The following is a 27,229-nucleotide window of genomic DNA, read 5'->3' as shown; positions in this document are numbered from 1 at the left end:
GTTTGACCCCAGTACTCTTTCCTGCCATGGCAGGGGGTCGGACTAGATGATCTATTCAGGTCCCTTCCGACCCTAGAAACTATGAAACCTTACAGAATATTTGTGCTTAACCCATAAGGGCATAGTTGGGGCTCTTTTAGTACCTATCTTTTTATCTACCTGTAGAAGGCCAGTCAAAAACTACTTTGTAGTGGTTTTTTTAGCTGGCCTCGTGCAAGTAGATTCCATATTTGTATTTATAAATGTTTCCATTTTTATTCTGCAGATCAGAGGCCAGCAACCTTTTAGGGGCAGCAAACCATATTCATAAATGAATTAATGGGGCGGCTTTCCCCACTGCTGATTGCCCCTGCTGCATTTGCAATTGATGTTTTGCTTTTGCATGCCAGATAAAATCACTTGTTGGGGCCAGATTCAGCTCACAGGCTGTAGGTGATTTCTTTTTCAGATGCACTCAGTTTTAACCATGTGCCCTGAAAACTCAGTCTGGTATGTGAAAAATTGTCCTTTCTGTGTCTTGCTTCCTAACCAATAATAAGGTTTTTATAGGTAGAAATTCCTGAGTGATGTCAGTTTGTCAATGATATCTAAGTTAGGAAGACTAAGCTCTTTCCCATATTGAGCTAATATGGGAAATGCTGATGCTGATAGCAGTAAGGGAAAAAATGTTATTCTTGTTAGTAAAATAAGCAGAAATGATCTGTGGAGGCAGTCAGGTATGGATGTGTCATTTATATGTACTCAGTGTGTGGACCACAACCACACTTTAACAGCTGATCCCTTTAATAAAAATGTTTTGTATTTTACAATCCCGGCTCAGGATTCAAGGGAATTTACTGTGATGACTTGGCCCTTCAGGTTTCTAATGTCTGTGGAAACCCCTCAGGAAAATTACATCTTTTGAACATCCTCAGCACATAAGATCCTTTATTCACTGCATTAAACATTTACAGCCAAACACATAACATAATCTCTGTAATTCCTTGAGGTAGGTAGGAAGTGGAATACTTTCGAGGACTTCACACCTACCTTAATAGTCTATCTTGAAGCTGTTTTGTTCAGGATTTTAGTGGGCTAATTGGGTTGTTTGGATCACAAATTGAATCCCTTAGCAACAACAAATGGGAAAGTTAATTTAATTTTATCTTTTCTTGGTGGTAATGTGCAAGGGTTTTAGTCCTTTCCATTTGTATCCTTGGCAATATTAAACATTTCACTAGCTTTAGGGATTCAACATAATGGATGGTTGGTAGGTGGGAGTGTCCTCATTTATTTGTAAATCCCATATCTAATTGTATGCAGACTTTGGAAATCACTGATAACTGTAGCAGCTAGCTTTCAAGGTATATTTGCATTATACAGTCTTGTGCATGGCAGCAGCCAGACTGATGTGGCCTCCATCCACCCTCATGCTAAAACTTGATTTAAATTTGTATGATTATGAGCAAAGAGATTTATCAGAAATAGTCTGGGATATAGAATATTGGCGATCCTTAGTCTGCCTGTCTTATTTACTTAATCTATGTACTTTTCCTATGTTTTTGTAATATTCTTGTTTTTTCTGCTGCCACAGTGCATTCCCAGTATAGGATTGTCAGTGAGTTGGTATAGAAGCTCTGTTCTGCCATGCCTACACTGGCCTATATCATTGCCCAAGCTAGATAGGCCAGCAAATCTAATTCTGATTGGCACAAGGGCCATGAGGATCAGGGATCTGGAAGCCAGTTTCTTAATTCTTCCCCTTCCCCCCTCCACCTCATTCTCTCTTCTGCATGGAGTGGAATTTAGGCATAGATGCCACCTATATAATTTTGGTGGCATCAAAAAAAAAAGAACCACCTGTGGGGTGATGCAGTTTAAACTAATCAAACTGTGCACTAGGCACATGGGTACAGCTGGATAGTTTTTGTGGTGTCTGTGGCTGACACCTTTCCTAAGTGACCTCTGTCCTGTACTGAGCATGACTCGTAACTGTACAGTAGCTGTAATCAGCAAAGAATGGAGAAGGGCCAGATACCCAAATGATAGACCACAGAGAACCAGATTACCAGATCAAACCTAAGCTAAATACAGTTAGGGAGGATCAAAGACTTGGAAGAACTAGTCCAGAGCCAAGCTACCTTACTACAAGGGATAATACAAACCTGTTACAGCAATCAAATGCAGGGTGGAGACCATCCAGAGCATGCTGCCTGGCTTACAGCTCTACTCTAATATGCCTGAATGTCAGTCTCCCCTTCTCTATATCCAGTTTGCTTCACCAAAAGGTGTCTTGATGGGGTCATTCAGTACTGACAGACATTGGACCTGTATATTTCCTGTGAGGGAAGTTGATAGAAAATGACTGGGCTGGGGGGAAGGTGAAGTTTAGAAAAGTTTTAATTTGTCATGGTTGGTGAACAGTTCTAAGCTGCCCTAGTTATGACATCAGTTGTCTCTCATGTGAGCTGTTCTAATGGTCTTTTCGCTTTATAATATTTAGGATATCTGTGCTTGTTTTAATTTCCCTTCAAAGGATCTTTCTGCCAGTCTTCTATTACTAATTTTATCCATTGCTTTTAGCAAAATTCTAAACTACAGTGTTTTTTCCTCCTTTGCTCCAGTTCATCCATCTGTAAAATTGGTACAGAGTGGCCATTAATTACCAAATGGTACAAATTAATGTTTTCAGAGATGGTCTATGCAGGTTCTTCCTGGAAAGTTTGAGGCCTTTTTTACTCTTGAATAAGATTATACACCCAATGGGTTGTATATATATTGAGTTAATACCTTCAGTTGATTCACTTTAAACTTCCTGAGTCATCATGTAGATGTGGGCTCAGATATCGCAGGCAATATTTAGAACAGGTAATAACTACAGCACTACTTCTCAGAACTGGCTAGTAAACATTTTCATTAATGGCATCTGCTGCACCAACCAGTGGCAAAACATTTTGACATTCTTGCATGCAAGTTGCTGTATACACTTATTCCTACCTGTATTTAAAGCAATTACAATTCTGATAATTGGTTACTTTAGCATAGGATCCATACACCAGTCTGGTATAAGTATTGCTCTCATCCTTGCAACTAGGTAAACTAGAATTTTTGTAAAATTCTTTTATTAATATCCTGTGAAAATGGATATATGGGACATAATGTGTGTTCTTTCTGCAGTTTGAAAAGCACAGTATGCTCTTCCTTAATGCAAATGCTCCTTTTTTGGGAATGTCATAGTTAAATTATCTGTTGCCTACTAACTTTTTCATCTCTGATGGATCTGTGGACTTACGTAAAATTCCATATGTTTGCAAGTTCCTCCCTGCACAGTTATCAGGAGCTGTGATAGATAATGACGTCAATCTTTTGTTACCTGCATTGCTTCAGTAAGTCAAGCTATTGGTCCCTGTGAGCGGGTTACCTAGCCTTCTGGCTTCTGCAGGTGGGCTTTCGCTTCCTGCAGAGCTGCTCAGACAGTCCTGTCAAGTAGTTCCATCTTTAGGCAACAAACAATCCAACAAATGAACAAGCAAAACAAAAAGCCCTTTTCCCGTCTCCTACACATTTGACAAGGAGCCCTTTGGCTCTGGTCCTAGCGTGGCTCCTTTCTTATAGCAAGGGAAGTTATGGCCACAGCTTCCTCCTTCCTCTCTTGCTTACCCTTTTAGGAGCTTTTTAAAGTTCCTAGCAAGATACTCCCTGTCTCTCCAAATGCTCTGCTGGGTTCTCTCAATAAGGCTGACTGCTTCCTCTTAAAGAAACAGACCACCCTGTTACAGTCCCCTTTAGGCACATAGTTTTCTTAGTCAAGAGAATAGTTGCATAGACAAAAAATAAAAAATATGGTAAAATTGTATGGATCACTGATATACACAACTGCCCAGCTGCTGTTGGACTCAGCATTGTCTTTTGTGGTTTGCTGGTTATGCTGTAAAAGGTTACAGGCTATCATTTTAGCAGGTCTGCATAGTGGGATCTACAGACCTGAAACTGGGTTGCCATTAAGTACATTTAAGTGCTTGCAGGTCTCCAATAATTGTGGATTAAACTAAATTAGTCTGTATCTAGAGCACTTGAACAAATAAAATGCACCTAACCTTCAGCACAGTTATAGGCTGTCCTCACCAGCTCTTCTTTATAGTGTCTAATGAAGTAGGTTGTTATCTACATACAATTGTGCATTTTTGAACAAATTAGTTTCTAAGGCTGCTGCCATGCCTTACATATATTGCACAATTAACTGGTTAATTGCGCAATATATTCAGACTGGCCACACATGCAAAGTAATTACCATGCCATAAAATGTCCATCCAGCTATAAGAAGAGCCAACCAGCTACGTAGTTAGTGCTTGAAAGTGTGTGACAGCTTTATCACTGGTTTCCATTCAGCTTTAGTTTGAACTTATGGCAGGGCCCTAAGGTGCTACCCTCGCCTGCCTTCAGCTCTTCTTTGTAATGAAAGGTCTCAGGCATCAGAATTTGAAAACATGCTTTATGGCATTATTCTAGAAAGAATAAATAATTTTCTCTGTCTTCTCTGGTGGTCTTGTCTGTTTTTCTCCCATCTCTCCTTTTTTTCTTTTCTCAGTCACCCTCTCTCTTCCTGGCTTCGAGAGACCATCCAACCTTTCTTCCTAGGCTTCTAAACATAATAAAATGTTATTATGAATATGGTGTTAATACCACTGTTGCTTACTGGGTTGGCTGCTAGGGCCACTGCAGGGCTTGATTACTGAAGAAGTCCTCCTGCCTTATCTGAAACCATTACATTTCTCTAAACTTCTTCATTCTTCTAGCCTCTGTGGGTCAGGGGAACCATAAAGACATTCCTTCTGTCCCCTACCCCCTTCCTTCTTGTTCTCTTGTCATTACCTGTCCCTTCACTTATCAGAATGAAGAACTTCTCAATAGGCAAACATCCCAGGGGCCCTTTTAACCAAATCATTTTGAATTACAAGAGCAGTTGCAGCACAGTTAGTCTTTCTATTTATCTTGGCACTGTCAGTAATTTTACACAGCTCCTCATTGTCCAGTTAACTAGCTTGTTTCTGGAGATAATGGGTCTTATCCTTTCCTGGAATATTTCTTGTGACTATATTAATCTCTTTCCTGCTGCTTCCTAGCTGGGTCTTTAGTTACTTTTATGCTATTAGGTTAAGGTCTTTCCAAGAAGGGGGAAGACTTTGAAATGGCTCTGTTTTCCAGAATTCAGGCTACACAGGTCTTGCTGCTTCTGCCTGTTTAATGAGATCTTATTAAAGTAAGATCAACCACCCTTCACAGTATCCTTCCATTGTAAGGGTCTAGGAACAAAAGGTTGTAGAGTCTGAAATGTTCTTCTGCTGTTAAAAGTAGTGCCTCCTGAAAAGCAGTTCAGGGAAAACATTTTTTAGGTTCTTTCTCTTTTTTGCTTATTCAAGAAAAAGTGAGAATTGATTATTTTGGTGGAAACTTCTGTTTATGGAAAAGATTTCTTTGTAAGAAAAGTTTTGACAGAGTATTTTATTCCAGCTCTGGTTATAATTTGGTGGAAGGTGGCCTGTGAATGCTTAATATCAGTTTTGGAAGAATGTAGTCAAGCCCGGTTGCTTGTGTTTATGTGACTGTTTCCTCCAATATTGTTTCAGTTGTAATTGTCCTAAATTAGCTTAATATAGAACTATAAAATCCATATCAGTGGTAGCCTTCTGTTAATAAACAAGTATGTTCAGGCTAGTGATCACCTATGACTTGTTATTGATGTACCTAACTCCAAAACAGATCTACCATTAAAAAATAAGCAAACAAGCAACAACAACAAACACAACTAATGGAAGAAAAATTAGGTTATAAAGTAGATGGTCCTTAAGATTCTCAGATCTTTTATTTTTCATTAACTTGAAATTGTTTAAAAACTGCCATAACAGTACTTTAAAAAAGAAACATCACTTCTTTATTGAAATGCATTAGAAAAATACCATCAAGATTTTTTTGTTGAGGTACTATTCTTTGGTTGTGTTAATGTAATTGATGGTGATGAAAGACAAAGAAGAGTATAAAGTAGAAGAGCCATATTAGCTTCTTAAGTATTAGCAGCATGCTAAGCACAGACAAGCTGAAAAATACAAAAGTGCAAAATTGACAGCAAAACACCTATAAAAAAACAAAACGAGAAAAGAATGACAGAGAGTTGTAGATTTCTTTAAAGTTTAATTTTTTTGACCCTGCAGCCATTCCTCTGGGAATTGTAGTTGTACGAGGAGATTGTGACTTGGAGACTTGTCGTATGTATATTGACCGTCTGCAAGAGGTGAGTTGTGGCTTATTTTGATTTTTGTTCATTGACTTGCATCATACCTTTTTGAAGCTTAGATGATTACTAGCTACAACCACAGCATATAAGGAGTGCCTACTGCTGAAGCAAAATAATCTTAAGGTCCTTAATCATTTTAAGGCTTTTAAGTAAGGGTATCCAGCACTATCCAACATTTTTAGGGTAGAAAATGAAAAGGAGTGCTGGATCAATTTAAGCAACATGGAAAAGCAATATAAAAAAACTGGTATATGTGAACTGTGTTTATCGATACTGAAATTTGCTTAGGAGAGCAGGACTTCACAGGAATTGTTTCAAAATAGTGTCGGTTTCTAATTCAAATAAATGATTAGGAAAACCTAGGTTGTTCATGTAAGGATAAATATCATGATGTTAGAACAGAATTGGTTATGCAGCAGAGATGATATAATATTAACATGCAAGTTGCTCTGTCAACAGCATCTGTGATAAACTGGTGACAATTCCAAATATGAACTAGGTGCTTCCAGAAGGTTGAGCTCATTCTGAGTGACTATTTGGGCAGTTAAAGAAGTGCTTTATTTCCTCTCTTGACAAATTGTCTCCTAAGAATTTAGGAGGCATGACGGTCTGGAGGATAGAGTATCCAAAGTTCCAGTGAGCAACACTTACAATAATATAAACTGCCCGAACGCTGTGGAGCTAGTTGGCAGAAGGGTATGGGGAAGAAAGGTATGGGTAAAGAGAAGCCTGGTCAGGTGGGAAGTAAAAGCAGCACAGCCCTAGGTCTGTGGAGAGTGGCTGGGTTTTCCCAACCCGGGGGCTGTGCTGGGAATGGCTACAAGTGTTGATTATGCTGGGTTAACCCCATTGCCAGTGTAAAGTTAGTTCTCATCTGACAAGAGCTACCTTTATGTCAGGTGTGTCATTTTTCGGACAACTTAAGCCCTGTGAAAACTTGGCAGACAAGGTTCTTCGGGTAAATCTGATATCTCTTATCAGACCAACTCAAATAGTTGGAAAACAAATCTTTTATGCAAGCTTTCGGGTACAAACACTGTCAAAACTTGCACATTCAGGCATTTAGGTTACATTTAGGGCAATTTAAATGTAAAGCTTCTGCATACTACGGTTGTGCAAAGCGTCGGGTGCTGATTCAATTTGGAGGAGATTCGGCCCGATTCGCCAGCCGAATCTCTGAATCTGAATTGAATCAGAGGACCGATTAAAAGGTCTGAATCGATTCGGAAAATATGTGGGGACTTCAGTGATTCGGGCAGTGCCCGCCAACTACAGCAGGGAGCTGGACCCGGACTGTGAGCTGAGAAGTAGGGGGTGGGGGGAAGAGGGGCTGGAGGGGGGGAGGGGACCACAGGGGGACCCCTGCCAGGCCCCATCTCCTGCCTGCCCCCAGCCCACGAGGTTGCCCTGTCCACCCCAGCTCCCGGTCCTTTAAAAAAAATAAGCCCCCATTCACTGGGTGTTGCCAGGCAGGGGGGGCAATCCCTGCTGACCCCCACTGCCCCATGCTGAATGACCGGCTCTGGCACAAGCCTTCCAACCCCCGCCTGCTATTCCAGCCCCTGAATGGCTGCTCTGCCTACCTTAGCTCTGGCCCTTTAAGAAAAAAAACAACTCCCCCACCCCTTCTGCTTGACTCACAGGCTCCTGAATCAGCCTTGGGGTTTTTGGGGGCTCATGGAAGAGCCCCCCATGCAGCGCAGGGCAGGGGAGCCATATTAACACAGTAGTATTGCTGTCTGGGCAAGCCTCACAAGGAGATGTAGGTGGCCTTGGGTCCTCTTAATCCTGTCCATGATGGTATTAGGGCAAGTGACATCTTCTGCTTTTTGGTAGGTCACGCTTTTGGCCTAGGCCGTTTGACAGATTCCTATTAAAATGAAAGAGCCTCCAAAAATGTGTTAGGCTCTGCATCTTTTTTGAGATTGTGTTGTTTTAAACCTGGGAGAATTCACTGTGAATAATTTGTAACTTCCTTTCCTCAGTATTGAAAAGCATTTGCAAAAGACTATCTGCTAATAATTTTTAGGCTTTAATTTGTTTCCATGTAGTTCTTGATTATTCTCAATTCAGACTGGTTTGGGTCATGTGTGTCATGGTCCCCTTTTGGGGTAAATATATGATAGTTCATATAATTTCTTACAATCAGATTTCTGGGCTAGGTGTTTCTAAATTAAAATGTGCTTTCCAGTGTTCTTCAGTACTCAATTAATATTCTATGAATAAAATGAGTGCTGGTGCCAATACTTTTTTTTTTACTAGAATACTGGTCAGAAGTAAGCGCAGAAGGAATGCAAACATAATCACAACTTATACTTAAAATGCAAATTAGTATTTTTAAAATTGTTTGTGGTATCTACTCAGTTCTTAATTAGTATAAGTTTCTTTTATGGCCTAATTGTCATTTCCATTTCTTTTATTCTCTTATTAGGACCTACAGTCAGTATCTTCTACTACGCAGAGAGTTCATTACCAGGTAAAATATGGATAAGACCTCCATCTCATCTACGTCCCACTTTTCATTTGTATAGAAGGAGACTCAGCAGGAGGTTGAATCATATTTGTATATGTTTTCTGCATTTGAAACTAAACAGTAGACAAAGGGTAGATCTTATATTAGCTTTACTGATCGTTCCAAACATTGAGTGTTCCTTCTTCTCTCATTAGGGCAGACCCATAGGATTGCCTATGGAACCTTCTTCAAATTATTTTGATATCGCATGGCAGCATGATGTAAATAGTATTTATAGCATCACTGCACTTTTTCTCAATGGGTGCAGACAGAAGTACAGCTCCATGCTGTGAATGAGAATGGTTTGTAGGAAGTGTTCACTCTTGGTTCCAAGGAGGAGGGGAATCTAGCAGTAGGCTGGGAGCCTGCAGTCAGTTTCTTCTAGCAACGCTCCCTCCTCTCTCCCAGCCAGTTCCTGTTTCAGAATGGGATGGGGGGAACGGGAGCATAAGGAGCTCATTCAAGAGGTTTCCCAGCCAGTACTGGAGGGTAGGGTGGGTGAATTGGAGCCTCCCCTCACCTCAGGGCGCTCCAATACACCCATCTGGCTGGGACTGAAAAAAACCCAGACTGAACTCCCTCTGCTTCCCTTTCCCCCCTCCCATTGTGAAAACAGCAACAGGCTGGGAGACAGGCAGATGCAAGCTATAGAAGATGCTCTGTTTTGAAAAGTCTTCATCTGACCCCTCATCTCAGGGTTCGGATTTGCATCTGATTGGCCATTTTTGAAGCAGCTGTGCACTTGTGTTTGGTTATGGCTATAGACCACTTCCTGTGGTCAGATTGGGCAAAAATTGTCACTTCTGGCTGAACCCAAAGTAGTTTGAAGAGTTTGTTCTGTGGGATACATGGCAAAAAACTGAATAGATACTTTCACTTTTTTCTGAGAAATGGAATAATACAACATATCTTGTAATTGGGAATTGAAACAATGCAATCTATTAGTTACAAAGAAAGCCTCCAGCAACTATGGAATGCAGATTAGAATAAGTACGTAAACCATCTTTAAATTAACATCTGGGGATGCAGGTTTTTTTAGGTGGGTTGTTTATACTGGGTGAACAAATGTCTTTTGCATATACAACCAAACACCAGGAGACCTACTTCTCAACTGCATTCACAGTTTCGATGTCCGTTTGAAAATTAGGTCCGCAGTATGCATTTCTTAACTATATTACCTTGTTCATGGCTCAGGATATTTGATTTGTTTTTTCATTAGGAAATTAGGAAATGTTTATATTGGTATCCATTGTATTACTTTTAAATTTGATGCAGGGTTCTTTGTAGAAAATGCCTCTAGATTACTCACTTGCCATTAAGTTTATTGACTCCTAAATTAGTCATTGGCAATGGAGACTGGTATAGTTGCAATCGCGTGCACGCACACACACACACACACACTTTTGACAATATTTAAGCAATATGTATGTTGGTTTTCCTTTTCCCTTTCCACTTTCAACAACCGACTGTTGACATTTCTATCAGTTGTCTTCCAGGCTTTGTGGCAATATTAGTGCTTAGTGAATTGGCCAGTAAAATAGGGAGTTTTAATTCAGCTTTATTATAAAACAGGAAAGAAAAAATATGCTTAAGCAACATACAACACACTGCGAGCATCATATTAATTTGGCTTTGACTGTTACCAACTGACCAGGTGCCATTTACAACTGAATTAATTGACATGGGGCAGTCTCTGTTGTAACATTAGAGTCATGGTACACCACACCTATAGAATAGTGCTAACTGCTCTGCTCCTGCACCCCTATTAAAAAAAAAAAAAAGTACTTAACCAGAATAAACCAAAATGGCTTCTTCACACAAAGGTAACTGATGGAGAGAAAATGCTGTACTATGTGGATATGGATGTGGAAAGGCAAAATAGAGGACTCAAATGTGAAGTATCAGCAACTATTCCCACCCCCATTTTTTTCCCATGTAGTTTGCAGTTTATAAATGAATTGCTTAACTGTCTCGGTGAGTACGAGTCAGCATGACACTTCTAACACTCTATCAATACTTTATGATATTTTATTTTGAATGCACTACCTCTGTATTTTGTTTTCTCTATTTGTTTACTCACAATATCTTCAGATGATTATATACTCTCTATGGGTTCTTGTTACAAATTCTCTTGCTTGGTTAATTTGTGGAGGTTGGAGGGTGTTACATATTTTGTTGACAACCCAGTATAAATTATGGAAAGGGAGAGAAACCAGAATAGTAGCAAGAGTGAAGTGCTTCATTTGATAGAATCATCTTCAGATCACGCTAATAAGATGTCAGAGGTACTTTTGGATCCTATAAACAGTTGTATTCCTCTCCTGGGTTTTCTGTACTGTCTGAAACGGAGGGAGTCAGCAGGAATGATATCAATGAGGCCAGCTTCAAATTTAAAAAATGATGCTATATTTCTTCTTCTTTTTTGTAGTGTTTTCTCCTCAAACATGACTAATGCACATCAATTCATTCTTATGTGAATGATACCTGTCCAGTCTGCTTTAGTTACTGACTTGGTCTATGTCCAGTGAAGTCATGGAGGAAGCCCATATAATTTATACTTTGAGTTTGTGCTTAGCAATGTTGTTTCTTCCATTGCATCTTCTGGCAGGTCCTTTCCCCATGTCTGCTGTCATTCCTTCTTCCTCTGATATAACCATAGCCTAGGAAACTTTCTTCTTTTCCTCTTCTGCTTCTTTTATCACATCCTTTACCCCCACCCCATCCTCAAATTGCAGGGTATATAATGTAAATAATTGTATGTTTGCATAAGCACACACATGTGCACAGTCATTCACATGTGCGCGCGCGCGCGTGCACACACACACACACACACACACACACACACACACACACACACTTGCTTCTGTAGGCTATAGTTTTCCCTCAAACAGTTCTTGACTCACCCACAGCACACAGACTTACATATAGATAAGACCTATCAACTAAGCAAGGTCTTGATCCTGTCTGTGGAAATGGAAATACATTTCGACTCTCATTTCCAGTTTTAAACATTTGGGAGGAACTTAAAAAGATGAGGGCTGATGCAGGGAGGGGAGGGGATCTCACATTCTATTGAATTTGCCTAGTTCTGCAATTTCAAACCTGATTCTCTGACCACTAAGTGAGCCCATTAACCATAACATAAGCAGACGGTACTGTGGGATTTTCCACTGTCCTATTCCTTATGTCTCTTCAAGGACTTAGGCATAATGTTGCATGCAGACACAGGGCAGTGGATGCAAGGAAGCAACTCTGTAGTACCCAGAGACAAATGAAGGAAAGGACAGGTAAACCTTAGCAATAAATGAATGTAGGCTTTATAGCTCAATCAAAATATGTGTAAGTTTCGAAATGGAGAGGTAATTTTATTTTGGGGGGTGGAGGATTGGTAGTGACTTTATGTCAGAAAACTAGCTAAAACTGCACAGCCAACTCAGATAAGGGACCCTAGCAAACTGGCAAGTCTCCAGGTATGCTGAGGCATTGTGTAAGGTGTCTGGAGCAGCCTTTGCTTTTCCATCCTGTATGGTCAGGAAGGGAAACCAATGATAGATGGCTAGAAACAAGCCCAGAGGCAGAGTTAATAAGATGAATCCTGCAAAACCTGGCACGATACCAAGGAAGTTGCTAACAACTTGGAGCAGCCTCATGCTAGGCTGATACATATCCACCTGGCTGGGAAATGAACTATGCAGTCCATCAAAACACTAAATAATAATAATAAATAGTAACAGATGATTGCAAAACTAGACGGTGCAGGTATTCTGCTGACTAGGAATACCAGAGAAGCCAAGAATAGGCATGCGTGTATACTGGTATAATCTCATTTGGTCTCAAATAATTGTGAAGATATCTGATATCATTAGATAAGTGGATGAGCAACACAATACATATTAACATTGGATCCAGAACACAGTTTCTGATCAATTGAAATTTTCATTTACTTGGTACCTGGCTAAAATTACAACCTCATTTAGGGATAAATAAACCAACCAAAAAATTCTTGAGAATGCCAAATCTCCCACCTCTGCAACCCAGTGCAACAAAGAGCTGAAATGTAATTTGTGCCCTGGATTCTCTTCTTTCTCCATAATTTTCTGTATCTTGCCTATGCCTGGATTAGATATTTGTAATGTGTCTTCTGAATTTAAAAAGTGTAATCCTATAAAATCCCTCTGGAGATCCGCCTTTTTTCAGTTCACCCTGGTGATGGCTCTTTAAGAGGAAAAAACTAATAGAAAAACAGGTCTGGAAGTGACTTGGTGTCATTATCTCATCTAACTCCCTGTTAGGCTAGGGACAGACATTCAAAAAGCCTGAGCCTGAATTGATTCAATCTTTGCAGGTTAGTCTAACCTAGTTAGGCTAAACCAGTTTGTAATTGCACAGTGTCACAGGGGTACTGAGGTGCCCTGTGACTTAAAGGATAAGAGGAGAGTTGTCAATCAGCAAAGCAGCGCAGCTACAGGTTGCTGTGGCAACCAGCCGGTCAGGTGACCGGAAGGGGGCAGGGCTGGGCCGGCTGGCTGACCCTTTGGTTTACTTATGGTTACACCGGAGGACCGGGTGAGGCTGTAGGGGTGTGAGGAGGCCTCACAGGAGCCCCCCAGGGGTTTGGGGAGTTCCTGGTGCCCAGCAGGGGCGCGGAGGGCAGTGCCACAGTGGGCACATTGAGACGAGTGCCGGAGGGGCGCTCGGTGTGTGGGGAATTGTAGCCCCAGCCGCGGGGAGCGTGGCAAAGGGCCCCAGAGAGGGCAATGGGCGCGAGAGGCACGGCAAAGGCCCCACAGGGGGCAACGGGCACGGGAGGCGCGGCAAAGGCCCCGCAGGAGGCAATGGGTGCGGGAGGCGCGGCAAAGGCCCCGCAGGAAGGCAACGGGTGCGGGAGGCGCGGCAAAGGCCCCGCAGGAAGGCAACGGGTGCGGGAGGCGCGGCAAAGGCCCCGCAGGAAGGCAACGGGTGTGGGAGGTGCGGCAAAGGCCCCACAGGGGGGCAGTGGGCGCGGGAGGCACGGCAGAGGCCCTAGGTGGGCCACGTATTAGATCAAGCCACCCCAAGGCGGGCGGCAGGTTTCATTGACAGGCACCCGAATCAGGTACAGGCTAAAGAGTGGTCTGGAGGGTCCCCGTACCAACAGGGGAGACCTAGGGACCAGAGGGGCCAGGTAAGACTCCGGCCCCCTGAGCCTTACAGGACACACTTGATGTCAGGGTCATCATTGACAGAACTCTGAAGGAGCTCTGGCCACCTGAGCCTACTGAGACACACTTAGTTGAACAACCATCATTGGCAGGAGTCAGCAGGGGCCAGGTAAGGCTTAGGCCGCCTGAGCCCAATCAGGCAGTCACCATTGACAGGACTCAGAAGGGGCCAGGTAGGGCTTAGGCTGCCTGAGCCCAGTTGATATAGAGAGTTAATCCAGGTAAGGGGGCCAAGCCCGGGGGGGGGGGTGCCAGAGAAGGGGTGCAGATTGTGGGTTAGGCCCAGGGGCGCCAGAGAAGGGGCTCTGGTTATGGGTAAAGCCCAGAGACGCCAGAGAAAGGGCGCTGGTTGTAGGCCAGCCCAGGGGGCGCCAGTAGGGCGCAGGACCAGACAATGTCCAGGAAGAGCGGCAAGGCTTGGGGCGTGCTATAAGGGGAGGTCGGAGGCACGCACTGCCCATAAGGCTGGGGTAAGAGCACCCCATTTGGAATGGAGGTAATACCAGCACGGTGTCATAGGTGCAAGTAGGTAGCCTCCAACACTGAACCTAAGATCAAAGACGTGGCGGGCGAGTTGAGGGTGCTGGATTGCCTAATTGACATGGCAGGGGGGTGCTAGCGAGTACATGGCTGCTTGTAGGTTCCCACTCCGTGACACACAGACATCCCAGAAATGTAGGCGCTTGCCTGCAGTGGCTCAGGGTAGAAGCCATTGGGCACTAAAGCAGCCCTCCCTTCCCTTTCACTGGGCTGAGCTGAGGGGGCATGGCTCGGCTCTGGCAGGATACTAGCATGTGGTCTGCTAGCTAATATACAGACACCTCTCCACAAGCAGAGGGGAGGGGGGAATTCCTGCTTAGCAGGGAGTGGTGAGGGGGTGTGTGGGGAGCAGCCTTCAGTCTTTGCCAGAGCTGCAGCCAGGGAGCAGAGGGGAGGGGCCAGTCCTTCTGTGGAGCAGAGAGCCCTGCCCAGTCCACAGAGCATGCCAGGATGCTGGGAGTGTGTGGTTTAGTTTAAACCAGCTAGGGGTCTGGGACAGACATTGCATAAGCTGGTTTGACCCAAATGAGTTAAGTTTGATACTACATTCAATGAGGTTTATCTCAAACTGGTTTCAGCCATTTTCAAACTGGTTAGTGTGCACTGAACATCTGTTCTGTTACAGGTTTAAACCAGTTTTTGATCACTTAAACCAGTTTATGTGTAATGTCTGTCCCTAGCCTTAAAGACAGGAACTTCCCAAGCAAATAATTGCTTAATATGCATTTAAAAACTTCCAGAGATGGAGACACCACAACCTTTCTGCCCTTGCCTCACAAAGAAGAACCTGAACACCCCCCCAAACCCAAGTAAACAAAAATACTAGTTACATACAAAGCAATGGTCTCTCAAAACAACTTCCTTTCCCATTATTGTTGTAATCATCTTTAACCCCTACAACCTATCACATCTCCACCGTAGTCTGTTATCCATTTGCACTGCAAATGTGCTCATATCCTGTCCTTTGCTGCTCAGGAAGTAAACTTTGACCATGAATCTACAGAATTCTGGGTATTTACTTGTGGGCGATCCCACTGTGTTCTCTTCTTTGTTGGTAAATTGTTCAATCCAGCTGTCCCATCAGCAGGAGCAGGAAGATGGCTAATGATCTAATGGCAGGGCAACATACTGCCATAGAGTGGATTAGAGTTTAAATTTGGACATCCTTTCTGCACTGTATAGAGCAGGGATGGGGAACCTTCGGACTGCTGGTCAGCTGGGGACTCCATTTCCCAGCTGGCTCCTTGCAGCAGTGACAGCCTGTCTGGAGCTGGGGCAGAGCCACGATCTCCCGCATCCGTGCCCCTGCCCAGAGTGTGCAGGCTACAGATTGCAGCTCTGCCCTGGCTCCAGAGCAAGTTGCCCTGCCGCAAGATCCCAGCAGCTCCAGGACAGCCCCCTGCTCTGCTCTGCTGTGTGCGCTGCTGGCGTGGCTGAGGCTCGGGTGTCCATGGAGTCCAGCACAAGCCATGGAGGCAGGGGCGGCTGGGAAATGGAATCCACTGCCAGCTGGATCCGACCCGTGTGCTGGACATTCCTTATCCCTGGTATAGAGCAAGCAAGAATGACAGCCCTGCAGGGAGACTTTTCTCAGGCAGGGATTGGGAGGCTGGTATTTCTCTGTCGTAGTTTTCCTTTGACCTATTGTAAAAAATGCAGTGGTTTTCAAACTTGCTAAAGCCAAAGAACAAACAAATTTCATATAACTTCTGCCAAGGAACTGCTACCTCTGGCACCACGGGCCATGTGAGCTGATAAGTAGCCAGACAACCTGGCCCAGCAGTGGTGGCACAGCACCTCCCAGCCCATACAGCCATTACCTTCCAGTGTCTTTGCAGAGCCCCTGATGATCTATTGAGGAACCCCAGGGTTCAGTAGAGCACAGCTGGAAAACCAAGACCACTGTTACAGTACATTGGCTGGCTCCTAAAGAGTGTCCCTTTCAGACAGGGAGTTGATCATATCAGTGAATGCAAGGCTATTTTTTGTTCGTATGCTAGTGGCTCCTGCAATGTGTTGATGTTTTCCAAAGTGGCAGAAACTGTCTCTACTCTAATGAGCATACAATCTAAGAAAATTAAGATTCGTGAAGGGAAGGTGACATGAAAACAACATGCCAGCTCGGTGATCAGGATACATTACTTACTATTTACATATTTGTTCTGAGTATGTGTCTTTAGACATCTTCCTTCCATTACAATATTCACCATGCTACATCTCCATAAATGAGGAATTCTTGTGTGAAATAATGAATAACTGAGTCAGCTATCTGGGGCTTTGGAGACTGCTGAGCCAAAAGCAGAGAATGTGATAGGGATTGATAATATCACATTCACTACTGCAGTTTATAGTGATGGGTCATGATCCCAGAGAATAGATCCGGTTGGATAAGTTCATTTAAATTTTACTTTTCAAGCAAAGTCAGGATTGTAAATAATCCAGTTTTAGACCAAGGAAAGTTTTTAAAAACATTATTTCCCTTCCTTACCCAGGATCAGGAAAGTTCCTTCACAAGAGTAATTTCTGTTCAGAAGCTCTCTCCTAGATGGTGCTTCCTAGATGGTAAGGTTTGCTATGCGTATCTATTTCATTCACATACAAGAGCCTCTTGTTACCATTTTACCTTAGGTCTGCCACATCTTCCAGAGACTAGGATTAGCAGCTAAACTGGACAGTCCCATTTTAGAAAGAAGTGCCAGATTATGGCAGTATGCTTTTTGTCTTACATGAATAAGTTCTCTCCTTAATGATAATTCCTCTTTTGTTTTCTTTCCTAAATGAAAGTGCAACCAAAGGTGGGTCTGGGTTTTTGGATTTGTTTGTTTCGATTTGGTTTTCATCTTTTTCGACTGTGCTACTGCAAAAAAAATCCAATTATGAAGCTAGTTACTGGGCGCCTCTACACGAGATGTTTACTGTACATTAGACCAATAACACTGCGCGGTAGTATAGTGGTTATTAATCATGCTAATAGCCTACTGCACAGTATTATTAGGCTAAAACGCAGTAAATGACACTAAAAAAACTGCTCATTCTGCTGTTCAGTAACTCTAGTTACTGCGCATTCAGTTAGTACTTCTTATTAGAGGTACTAAACTAAATGCACAGTAACTAAGGTGCATTAATGAACGTGTAGACACGCCCACTCAGTAATATAATGGTCCAAACTGTGTATAGGGGTTAAACAGACATCACATTCAGTGAAAAACAACTGTAAAATGCTTCCAGTTATAATGATTTAAGTTGCTAAACAACTAGGCAAGTGATTAGACTATTTACATGGTGATTTTACCTTCTTGTTCTCCTCGGGTTGTGAATAGATTGTAATTTTCTTGAATTTATTATTAATTTAGGAAGTATTAATAATTAGTCAGTGATTTGAACTACAGTTGCTTCACAGGCATTTTGTCACGAGTATTAGATACTCAGATTTTGAGCTGATTTGAATGGGCGTGTAAACCATATGGTATCTCTTTAGTCTGGTTAGAAGAATGGAACTCTATGTATCGGGTTTGTGGTGTGGCTGCCACTTAATCTGAACTTTTCCTACCATGCTTTTACGTTATATACTTGTAATTTACTGTTTCTATGAACATTCCTGGCAATAATATAATTTCTAGACCATTAGTGGAAAACGGTTATGGCAGGGTGAAGGACGGGGGAATATGGGTTTTGTCAAAATGAACATGTGTTTAGCAGGATTTGTCAGGCACTACTAACTACAGAGGTAAGGGTTACCTACCTCCTTTGTAAAATGCTTTGAGGTATACTGATGAAAATTGCTGTATAAGACTTGGACACTATTAATAAACTTGACAATGGCCCTCAGATTTATTCCTCTGTAATTATGATGTATATTTGTGTTTGAATTTTAATGCCATGGTTGGTTAAGCTCTGCCTTTGCAATGCCTTTCTATGAAGACAGGAGCACGTACATGATGAACCAAATTCAGTCCTTGTACAAGCTGACCTGACTCCAGTGAAGCCAAGGTTGTTTAACGCTAGGGGTGGCCAAACCTTAGTTTACCTTTGTGCATTCTGTTCTGCTCAGTCCTTTTTTTAACCCATCTCAGTAATTTTTCTTTTCTTGCAGCAACTTCTGCTGATCGTTTTTACCGCATTGACAGATCTCAGGTAAGTCTCCATCCAGTTATTGTTTCTGTAGATCTTTTTTTAAAGTTATGCCACATTGTTCCTGTGTGTCCTAAAGTTTTACCAATACCTTGCAGAAAACTGAAAAATATTCTGGGCCACCTTCTTAGACTGAGACAGCTCCACTGAAAATTTATTCCAGCTGATGTTCTATACTTCTGTCTACAAATAAGCTGATATATAAATCACAGTTTTCCATATTCCTCTTTCTTATCCTCTATTACTAAGGACATATGCATGAAAGCAGAATCTTTAAGAGTCTATCTCTCCTGCTGTTCGTAACTCACCTGAAATCCTCTGCCTATGACATTGGATGTCTGTGGAAATTATATGAAGTTACAAATTGCAGATTGTGGTTACAGCTGTATAAAATGCTCACAAGAAAACCAATATTCCACTAGTCTAAGGCTTTGGGACAGATAATCATATAATATTTATTGAAAGGCTTATTTAGAATTGTACCTCATGCGGTTGTTTTTGGATTTAGTTTTTAATCACAATGGGCTACTTGATGGTTTTGTACCAACATGCAAAATGTAACTGTAATATGCCAGCCGTCTTCATCTTTGTCCCTTTCTGGACCATTTAAAATAAACCAGGGCTGTCCAACTGGTAGCTTGTGGGCCACATGTGATCCAAGAGGGGTTAAAGTGGAGCTCCCATGCTCCCATGCAACTGCCACTTTCCTTGCAGTTCTTGTTGCAAAGGCACATAGGGCTCCAGGCTCCACTTCTCTCCCTCCAGCTTTTGCTGTTTACCTGTGCCCCAAGGATCGGGGTGGTGCAGCCCACAGCTAGGTCACTGAAATGAGGGCTGCTTGCATGTGCAGTGCTGTGGTGGGGAGGAGTGGCTTCCTGGGGGACCATGGACACCTAAAATAGACCTATCAGCCTCTTCCTGTCTCCCCAATCCAGGGGAGTTGTTGTCAAGTCTAGGCAGTTAAAACTCTTGCTTCCAGATGCTGAGATCTTGGTTTAATTCCCTACATATTTCCTGAAAGGGATGTCTGTACACAAGACACTGTTTTGACACAAAAGCAGGTGTTAGCACTGATGAGGTGCTACTTTAGTCTTTGGAGAATTTAAAATTCATCCTCATAGGCAAGGTGAGGAAAATGAGCCCAAACATATCAAAGCAAATAAACTGTTGGCTCGCCCCCCTAGGAATATGGTACTGCTGAGTTTTATGCACAGCCGTGATTATTATCTGTAAAGCTGATGATTTCCCCACCATGTCCTTGATCCCCCTATGTCCCTGTCTCCATGGGATGGAAGGTCAGGATTCATGATGGTTCACCAAGACAGGACTGTAGGTGGACTCCCTCACCCCTTACCTTGGTAATTCTAGAAAGGGAAAGGGTAACAAAATATCTGAGCCTTCCTCTGTGTCTCAGGGGAATTGCAGGAAAAGGCAGAAGGAGGGCATGAGGTAAAAGTAGGGCATGGAGAAGAAGAGGAGAGATCATGGAAATGTAAAACAGCAGCAGCAACAACAGCACCAGGCTCTGAAATACTCCCCTGTACTAAGGTCATTTCTAGCCTGCAGGTGTGGGCTGCAGACCTGATCCTTGACAGCAGTGATTCAGCCACATATGCAAGCCTTAGCTGTCTTTGTGGATATTTCAGTTATTCTCTGGGAGATGTCACTCAGCTGCTGGCAAAACATTAAATAAAGACCAATTGAGGCACTAGAGAGAGGTGTAACTAGCCTTTTGAGTTTTGTTATAGACTTGATACTTGCAGCTCACTTAGGACAAAATCCTGGCCCCAGGGAAGTGAATCTGATATTTGCCATTGACTGTTAGGATTTCACTCACTTCGAATGTGAGGTGAAGTTTATATCCACACACCCTCATCCACTCACCCACACATGCATACCCCAGGGGACTCAAGTGGGTAACCTGCAGGACAGGGCAACTTTTGCTTAGCTTTCTGCCAGCCTGGCTTCTTGACAGGGGGATGACAGTGATGACTTATTATTCATGGTTTATTCCATTCTAACAGGAACATTTGCACTTTGTGACGGAAATTTCGCAGGACGAGATTTTTATCCTGGACCCTGAGCTGGTGGTATCGCAGCAGGTGGGCACACCGCCAGGAATGCCCGATCTGGTAGTGGAACAGGCCTCTGGGTGAGCATTTCCTTTCCCAGGCGGGGTTTTGGTTTTTTTCAGCTTTTCCAGAGTGGCTTCTCCATTCTTATGCTCTGCAGATAGGTTGGAGAAAAGCAGCTATTAAAGTAAAGACCTGGGTAAACAGATATAATGCTCAAAAAAAGAACTCTTTCTCTAATGCATAGGTTCACATATTGTTTCCTGCAATCCTGAAGTGGCCTGCAGACCCCAGAAATTGTAAAGGGTGTCTATTTCCTTTTTTCCAATGGCCGGATCAAAAACTCCTGGGCTAATCCCGCTCACTGCGTAAGCAAGAGAAGTGCTGAGAATGAATGGATGTACTTGACTGTGAAAGGTGATCTCTGAGGAGAGAATTTGTTTTTTCTTTCTCCTTGTTTTCTTAGAATATCAGATCGGTGGAACCCAGCAGTTCGAAAGCGGATGCTGAGTGACAGTGGCCTGGGCAAGATTTCTCCGCACTACGAGGTACCTGAAAAACAAAAGGACGCCAGCCAGACACACATGCTGCAGTAAGAGCCCTCTGCGTTTCTCTGCTTGATGCTGCACTGTCACTGCCACCACTGGCATTTTTAGCAACTCTAAAATGTGATAGGTTACATTGATACGATAAAATAAATGGATTCCCTCAATCTCTCTCTCTCTTTCTCTCTCTCTCTCTCTCCCCCTCCCTCCTTCTGCTGCCTTCTGCTTCATCCTCCTCCATCTGTTATTTTCCTTTCTTCCCCAGATTTCTTTCCTTTTTACTATTAAAATGATAGACTCAGATTCCTAAAGCAACTCATTTTTTTGGGTACCTCAAATTCTGGATGCCCAGCTGGAGGAAATTTGGAGTGGGCTGGTTTTCAGAACCAGCTACATATCAAGAACCTTGTTTTTTCTAGCATTGTCAAAATACATTTGACAGGTAGCTCCTTAGCTGTCCCAAAGTATCTTCAGGCAGGCCTTGTTAAATAATTTTTTGCTCCCACAATGCAACACATTCCTCTCTACCAACATCATGCCACTATGCTCAGGGACAACTTAATAATTTGGGGGAGAATTAGTGAAATCATCCTTCAAGTTAAAACCCACACTTCATTGACTCATTTTATATAAATACATCATGTGGCTATATGTGGGGAATTTTGATTCCTCACTTCTTGGTACACAAGTGGTGCTCAACTACCTGTTTCTTTCAGATGAGCTTTTCAAAGCCAACAAAAGAATTTAGCCACTTATCAGCCACTAAAACAGAAATGTGTAGTGTATGGCTGAATTCTGAATTCAATTAAAAATGTCATCTTTTTTGCTCTAGCAAGTGGCTTATATTGATGTGTGTCAGTCCTCTTTTATATTTCCCCTGAATCAGTGCTCCCAGGGCCAGGGCTTTTATGAAGCCCAAAAGTCAGTTATGCCTAGGAAGGGAACAACTAGATATAAAAGTCACAGCATGGGATTTAAGTCCCTTAAATCACTCATAACTATAAGTATAAATATGGAAAGGGATGGCTGGGTGCCTGTTGGTTAGTACTTTGCCATATGTCATAGGAAGATTTTGGTTAAGTTCAGGGTCTTGATATTTTGCTCCTCTACATCCACCACTGTGACTGTGAATATTGAAGAGAAAGCCTGATCAGCTTAAGAGTGTGTGTAGCTTTCCTGTGACAAGGATGGAGGGCTTTGAAATCAGAACATGTGAAGCAGGAAGAAATAAAAATGATGGGTAGTAATCCCACGGGAGTGGAGTAAGGATGGTTAGATGTGGAAAAAGTTTTGGTTGCTGTGATGAATTATATTAATTAAATGTGATTGGAAATGTTTACATGGGTGGAATCATGGAGTTTATCAAGCATTAGTCCCTATAGATAAGGTTACCTGATCTGTTCCATTGTACAGCCGCATTTTCAGTTGCTTATAACTTCAGTTATTTGGATTCATATTTTTCCATGCCAGGCACCTGCCTCTTGCTTCCATTTTGTGTACTTATGTATTTGGAAAGGTTCAGGTAAAACAGTGTAGTTGTTTCTGAGAGTGAAATTAGGAGAAAATTGTCATTTTGTGCATGTTATTGCATTGATACGTTTGTTTCATTAAGAAACTCTAGACCTCACAGTGTTTTGGAAGAAGTCTTTGGAGGTTTGAAATTTGCTAGAGGTCTCACCTGGGGCCCAGAGATGTGCTTCTTGTTGTCTCTGTCAATATCATCCTGAATTTGACCAAGTAATAACTTTTTGACAAATATCAGTAAATACGTACTTAGTTAAGACTTGTTATTCTGGCAACAGATTTCTCCAAAGTTCTGTCTATATGGAGCACGTTGTAGTACAGGGCTGCAGGGGCTGAGCAGGACTTTTCTATAGTTATTGCTTCTTGTGGCACTGGGGATCTTACTGTGCCAAGCATGGGGACTAAGAGAAGGGAGACTAATTTAGTAGGATTTCCTGTTATTGGCACTTATGGGTAGCAAAGAGGAGGGAAACAACCACAGTAGAATGAAAAGCCAGTGTGTGGGGAGGGGTTGAAGTGGGTGTGGTAAGGAACATGGAGGTGGGCAGGCAGCAGAGGAACTGGGGGACAGGAGATAATGGGTGTGATGTGTACAAACACAGGGAATTCTGGAGTATATGCATGCAGATGGAAAGGGAGCAGGAAGCAAGCAACAGATGCGGAAACGAGAGATGCCAAGCAGCTAAAAAGTGGAGAAGAAGCCGGGACAGGAAGAAGGAAATGGAACAGAATGAAAGGGGAAGGAGGAACTGGGGACATGGATAGGAGCAGGATGAGAAGGGTCTTTAACCCCAAGAATGTGCTCGACTCTAGAACCTGGAGTTACATCATCTTATGCGACTTTTTTCAGCATGCCACTCTTTCATTCAGATAGGCATGCTCTGGCATTAGTTCCTGTGGGAGGGTGGGCAAGACATTGAAAGCAAGCCTTGCAAATGGCTGTCCGTGGCATATCTTTTTTTTCTGGATGCCCAAAAAGACATGTGCAGCCTGATTTCCAGAAGGACTGAGCACCCCCAGTTGCAACATAGTGTTCCGTTTTCAACATATTAAATGCGGTAAAAGTATTAAATACTTTGCAAAATCTGGCCTTAAGTATCTCAAGTTATGCACGTAAAATTAAAGGATTCATTTTTGACAAATTTGGTCTTAATCTCCCCGTGTTTTAGCCCTGTTTATAAAGTGGAGATGATAATAAATACCACCTCACTTCACAGGAGCTTGTGAAGATAAATTCATAAATGTTAGAGAAGCACTCAGGTACTGCCAAAAGAACATTGCACAAGTGCCTAGGAGGAAATCAATTTTATATTCAGTTCAGGGTTGTAATGGTATACAAGAAATAAGACCTGGGGGCATACACTAAATGTGAATGATAAAAAGTAATAATGAAAACTACCCATGTATTCATTGATGCAGGGGTCCTGTGGAAAAAAATAGGAGTGGCCATGTAATTAAAAACCACATTATAATGCAAACACATGAGGGAGCCAAATCAGGCTTTTACAGACCATCTTAATTCCGGTGTTTCTTAGCTTTTATGTTCTTGACTTTTCATCCCTAATGTTATTTCAATCTAGTTTTATTTTTATAATATATTTACAAAACACCTTTTATATGAATATTATAGAAAAGGTAGTTCTAAAACACCTTTTCTACTGTGGGCTCTGAAGGCAGCATACAAACTCTTACACAGGGTTCACTCATTCAGATAACTTTTTTCCAAATATAACTTATGTGGAGGATTTTAGTAAGTCAGAATACAATAACACAAAGAAGAAAACTGACTAGATACAGGGGATACCTATTTATTTCAGTGTTCCAGCAGAGATTTCAGTAGACATGAGTGATCAGGGCCATGGTTTAGACCTCATCTGAAATACAGCATGACACCTCCAGCTATAAGCCTAATATCCCTTAATATCACACAAGGGCATGACTTTGGTCCTCACTCTGAGGGAGGAGAGCCATCAGCTGAATCACTATTTCTGCAATACTCTGGATTTTCCTTGGAAGTCATACCTTTTTCAAGTACTGACTTGGCCTGACCCATCTTAGATCATGACAGGGGGTTAGATCACAGCTGGAAGGAGTATGGCTGCAGGCACCTCAGAGCATCTGTGGCATAAGTCTATACTTCTCTTGAAAGTGGAGTCTTACTATTTGAAAAGAGGGGGATAGTTGAAAAGACCAGCCATACATGTAAAAAAGGATATGCTTTAAATTACTCCAGTCAGGATAAAAGTAAAAGAACTTGATACAGGGAGAACAATTTGAAAATAATTAGGTTGTTTGGCACTGATCCTACTTTTAAGCCCTTGTGGTAACAGGAAATTTGATTTCAGTAGTAGGGGTCTTTTGTGGGAGAAAATTAATTACCCTTTTGTTTTTAATTAAGTGAGCTTTCTTTTGGTTAATTTTCAGGTGGCATCTGATTAATGATATTTCAAGTTCCTTGCCTTCCTCCCCCCCCACCCTTTCTGCTTGTCCCTTGAGATGGAAGAGCTGTGTGTCCCACACAGGGAGAGATCGGAAAGGCTGGTTATCTAATCTTAGTGCAGTGACCAGGAACTGAACCATGTTTTAGTTTAATAGGAACATAGGACTGATGTGTGAAATGCATCCACAGCACCTGTGAAGAGATTTGGTTAGGAGAGAAGTGCTTGTACTAGCCCTACTTATACATGCTAGTCCAGTCCAGCAAAACATGTAATTAGGTGCTTCACTAAAAACATACAGGTAGTCTGACTAATGCAAGCCCTTCTCTTCTGGTCAAATGCAACTTGTTGGACAGATGTGGAAGAGCATGTACCAAAACTGTGTCACTTTCTCCCTATCCTCTTAACTCCAATATCCTTAGGATTAATTCATTCAAACAGCTGGTTCTCAGGACATTTGTTTAAGGGTTCTGCTTTTCCTCATTCATGAAGATACTTTGGTAGTTTGCTGGGAGCAAGAGGAGGAAAGGGAAGAGGCACCATGCACCAAATCCTGTTCTGGGAAGGTAACTGAACCAGGGTTGCCTGTGTGCTTGGCTTGCTGAAGGCTGTTTGACAGGTTTGTGTGCTTGGGTGTGTGTTCTGAGCAGCTGCTTGCTGCTTGCTGATTGATTGCTCACTGGGTGTGACAGAGGGCCCTAACAAAGTGGCCTACCCAGTCCAGGCCCAGGCGAGGTATATAAGGAGGCAGTCCAGGCGACCAGGGAAGCAGTGAAAAGGGAGAAGCTAAGCAAGATTCTTTGATATGTAATTAGAACTGATGAACTACATAGTTTTATTTTAGCAGTGAAACTCAGCAGCTAGACCAAGACTTAAGTCCCTTGTTTAAGTAGAGTCCAGAGTGAGGGGGAGTTCACTTGGAAACTCTTTCATGTTCCTTTACTGTAAGCTTGCTGAGAGGAAAGACGTTGCAGGGAAAAGGGAACCCTTCAGATGAAGGAACAGCAAATGGGCCAGCTACACAGGAGTTTGCTAGGGAAGGTCTGCTTGGACAGAGGAGCATGAAGTGAGAGGCAGGAGATTAGAAGACCCAGAGGCATGGCTGGAGGATGTTGCAATACCAGAGCTACTGCCACTTCCAGGTCTTCCTCTGCTTCTACCTGTGAGGTGTCTGTCCAGGCAGGACCCCACACTGCTGAGGATTCCACCCATGTCCTGGTTTGGTGATGTGCAGACTGCAGCTTGCAAATTCCTTCCCACGTCAGCCTGCAATGTGAGTGGTGCCTTCTGGTGGTGTCCCGTGGGAGAAGGCAAGATTGCTATAGGAGGTGGTAGCAAGGCCCTGAAGCATCCTCCACAATGAGGACTTCATTGATTCCATGCTGGAGGAAACCTCTAGGACCATGGAGGAAGAACTGCCGAAGGTGGTGCTAGAAAAGGAAGAGGGCATGGACTCCCACAAAGGTGGAAGATGAAAGCTGAAAGTGTGTATTTTCTGGCAGCAAGAAGAAGTCACCATCCCCGTGTACAGTGGTTTGCCTGAAGAACAGATATGGAGCACTAGCAACAGAGGAGGAGGAGTGTATTCCACTGGTGGAAGAGGCCAGGCCAGGAATCTCCAAGGTGGGGAGAATCAAGATCACTGCCACAAAGAAGAAGCGACAGGTGGTGGTACAGGTGGTGGTAGTTGGAGACTCCCTTCTGTAGTGGATGGAGGGATCCATCTGCTAGCCTGACTTGTTGTCCTGGGAAGTCTGCTGCTTGCCTGGAACCTGGATCTGAGATGTCACAGAAGGACTACTGAGACTCATCCAGCCCTCTGACTACTAACCCATGTTGCTCATCCATATGGGCATCAGTGATACTGTCAGGGGTGACACTGACCAGATCAAGAGTAAATACAGGGCTCTGTGTCCAATGGTAAAGGGGACAGGGGCACAGGTCATTCTTCTCAATCCTTCCAGTGAAGGGGAAGGGCCCTGGCAGGAGCAGATG

The 27,229-nt window shown here is 42.8% G+C and overlaps 1 protein-coding gene across 1 annotated transcript in view; it reads left to right on the top strand.

Annotated features, from left to right (window-relative positions):
- The window catches only part of DGKI (diacylglycerol kinase iota), a 199,998-nt gene that overhangs the window by 103,471 nt on the left and 69,298 nt on the right, over positions 1–27,229 (top strand). The window contains exons 21-26 of the mRNA XM_019544663.1: positions 6,189–6,268; positions 8,703–8,747; positions 17,017–17,086; positions 18,618–18,658; positions 20,680–20,807; positions 21,194–21,319. Coding sequence (XP_019400208.1) covers positions 6,189–6,268; positions 8,703–8,747; positions 17,017–17,086; positions 18,618–18,658; positions 20,680–20,807; positions 21,194–21,319 — 490 coding nt within the window. The remainder of the gene's footprint in view (positions 1–6,188; positions 6,269–8,702; positions 8,748–17,016; positions 17,087–18,617; positions 18,659–20,679; positions 20,808–21,193; positions 21,320–27,229) is intronic.

Source organism: Crocodylus porosus, unplaced genomic scaffold (assembly GCF_001723895.1).
Source record: "Crocodylus porosus isolate Cpor-Errol unplaced genomic scaffold, CroPor_comp1, whole genome shotgun sequence".
NCBI classification, from domain to species: Eukaryota; Metazoa; Chordata; order Crocodylia; family Crocodylidae; genus Crocodylus; species Crocodylus porosus.
This window is presented reverse-complemented; position numbering and strand designations above follow the sequence as displayed.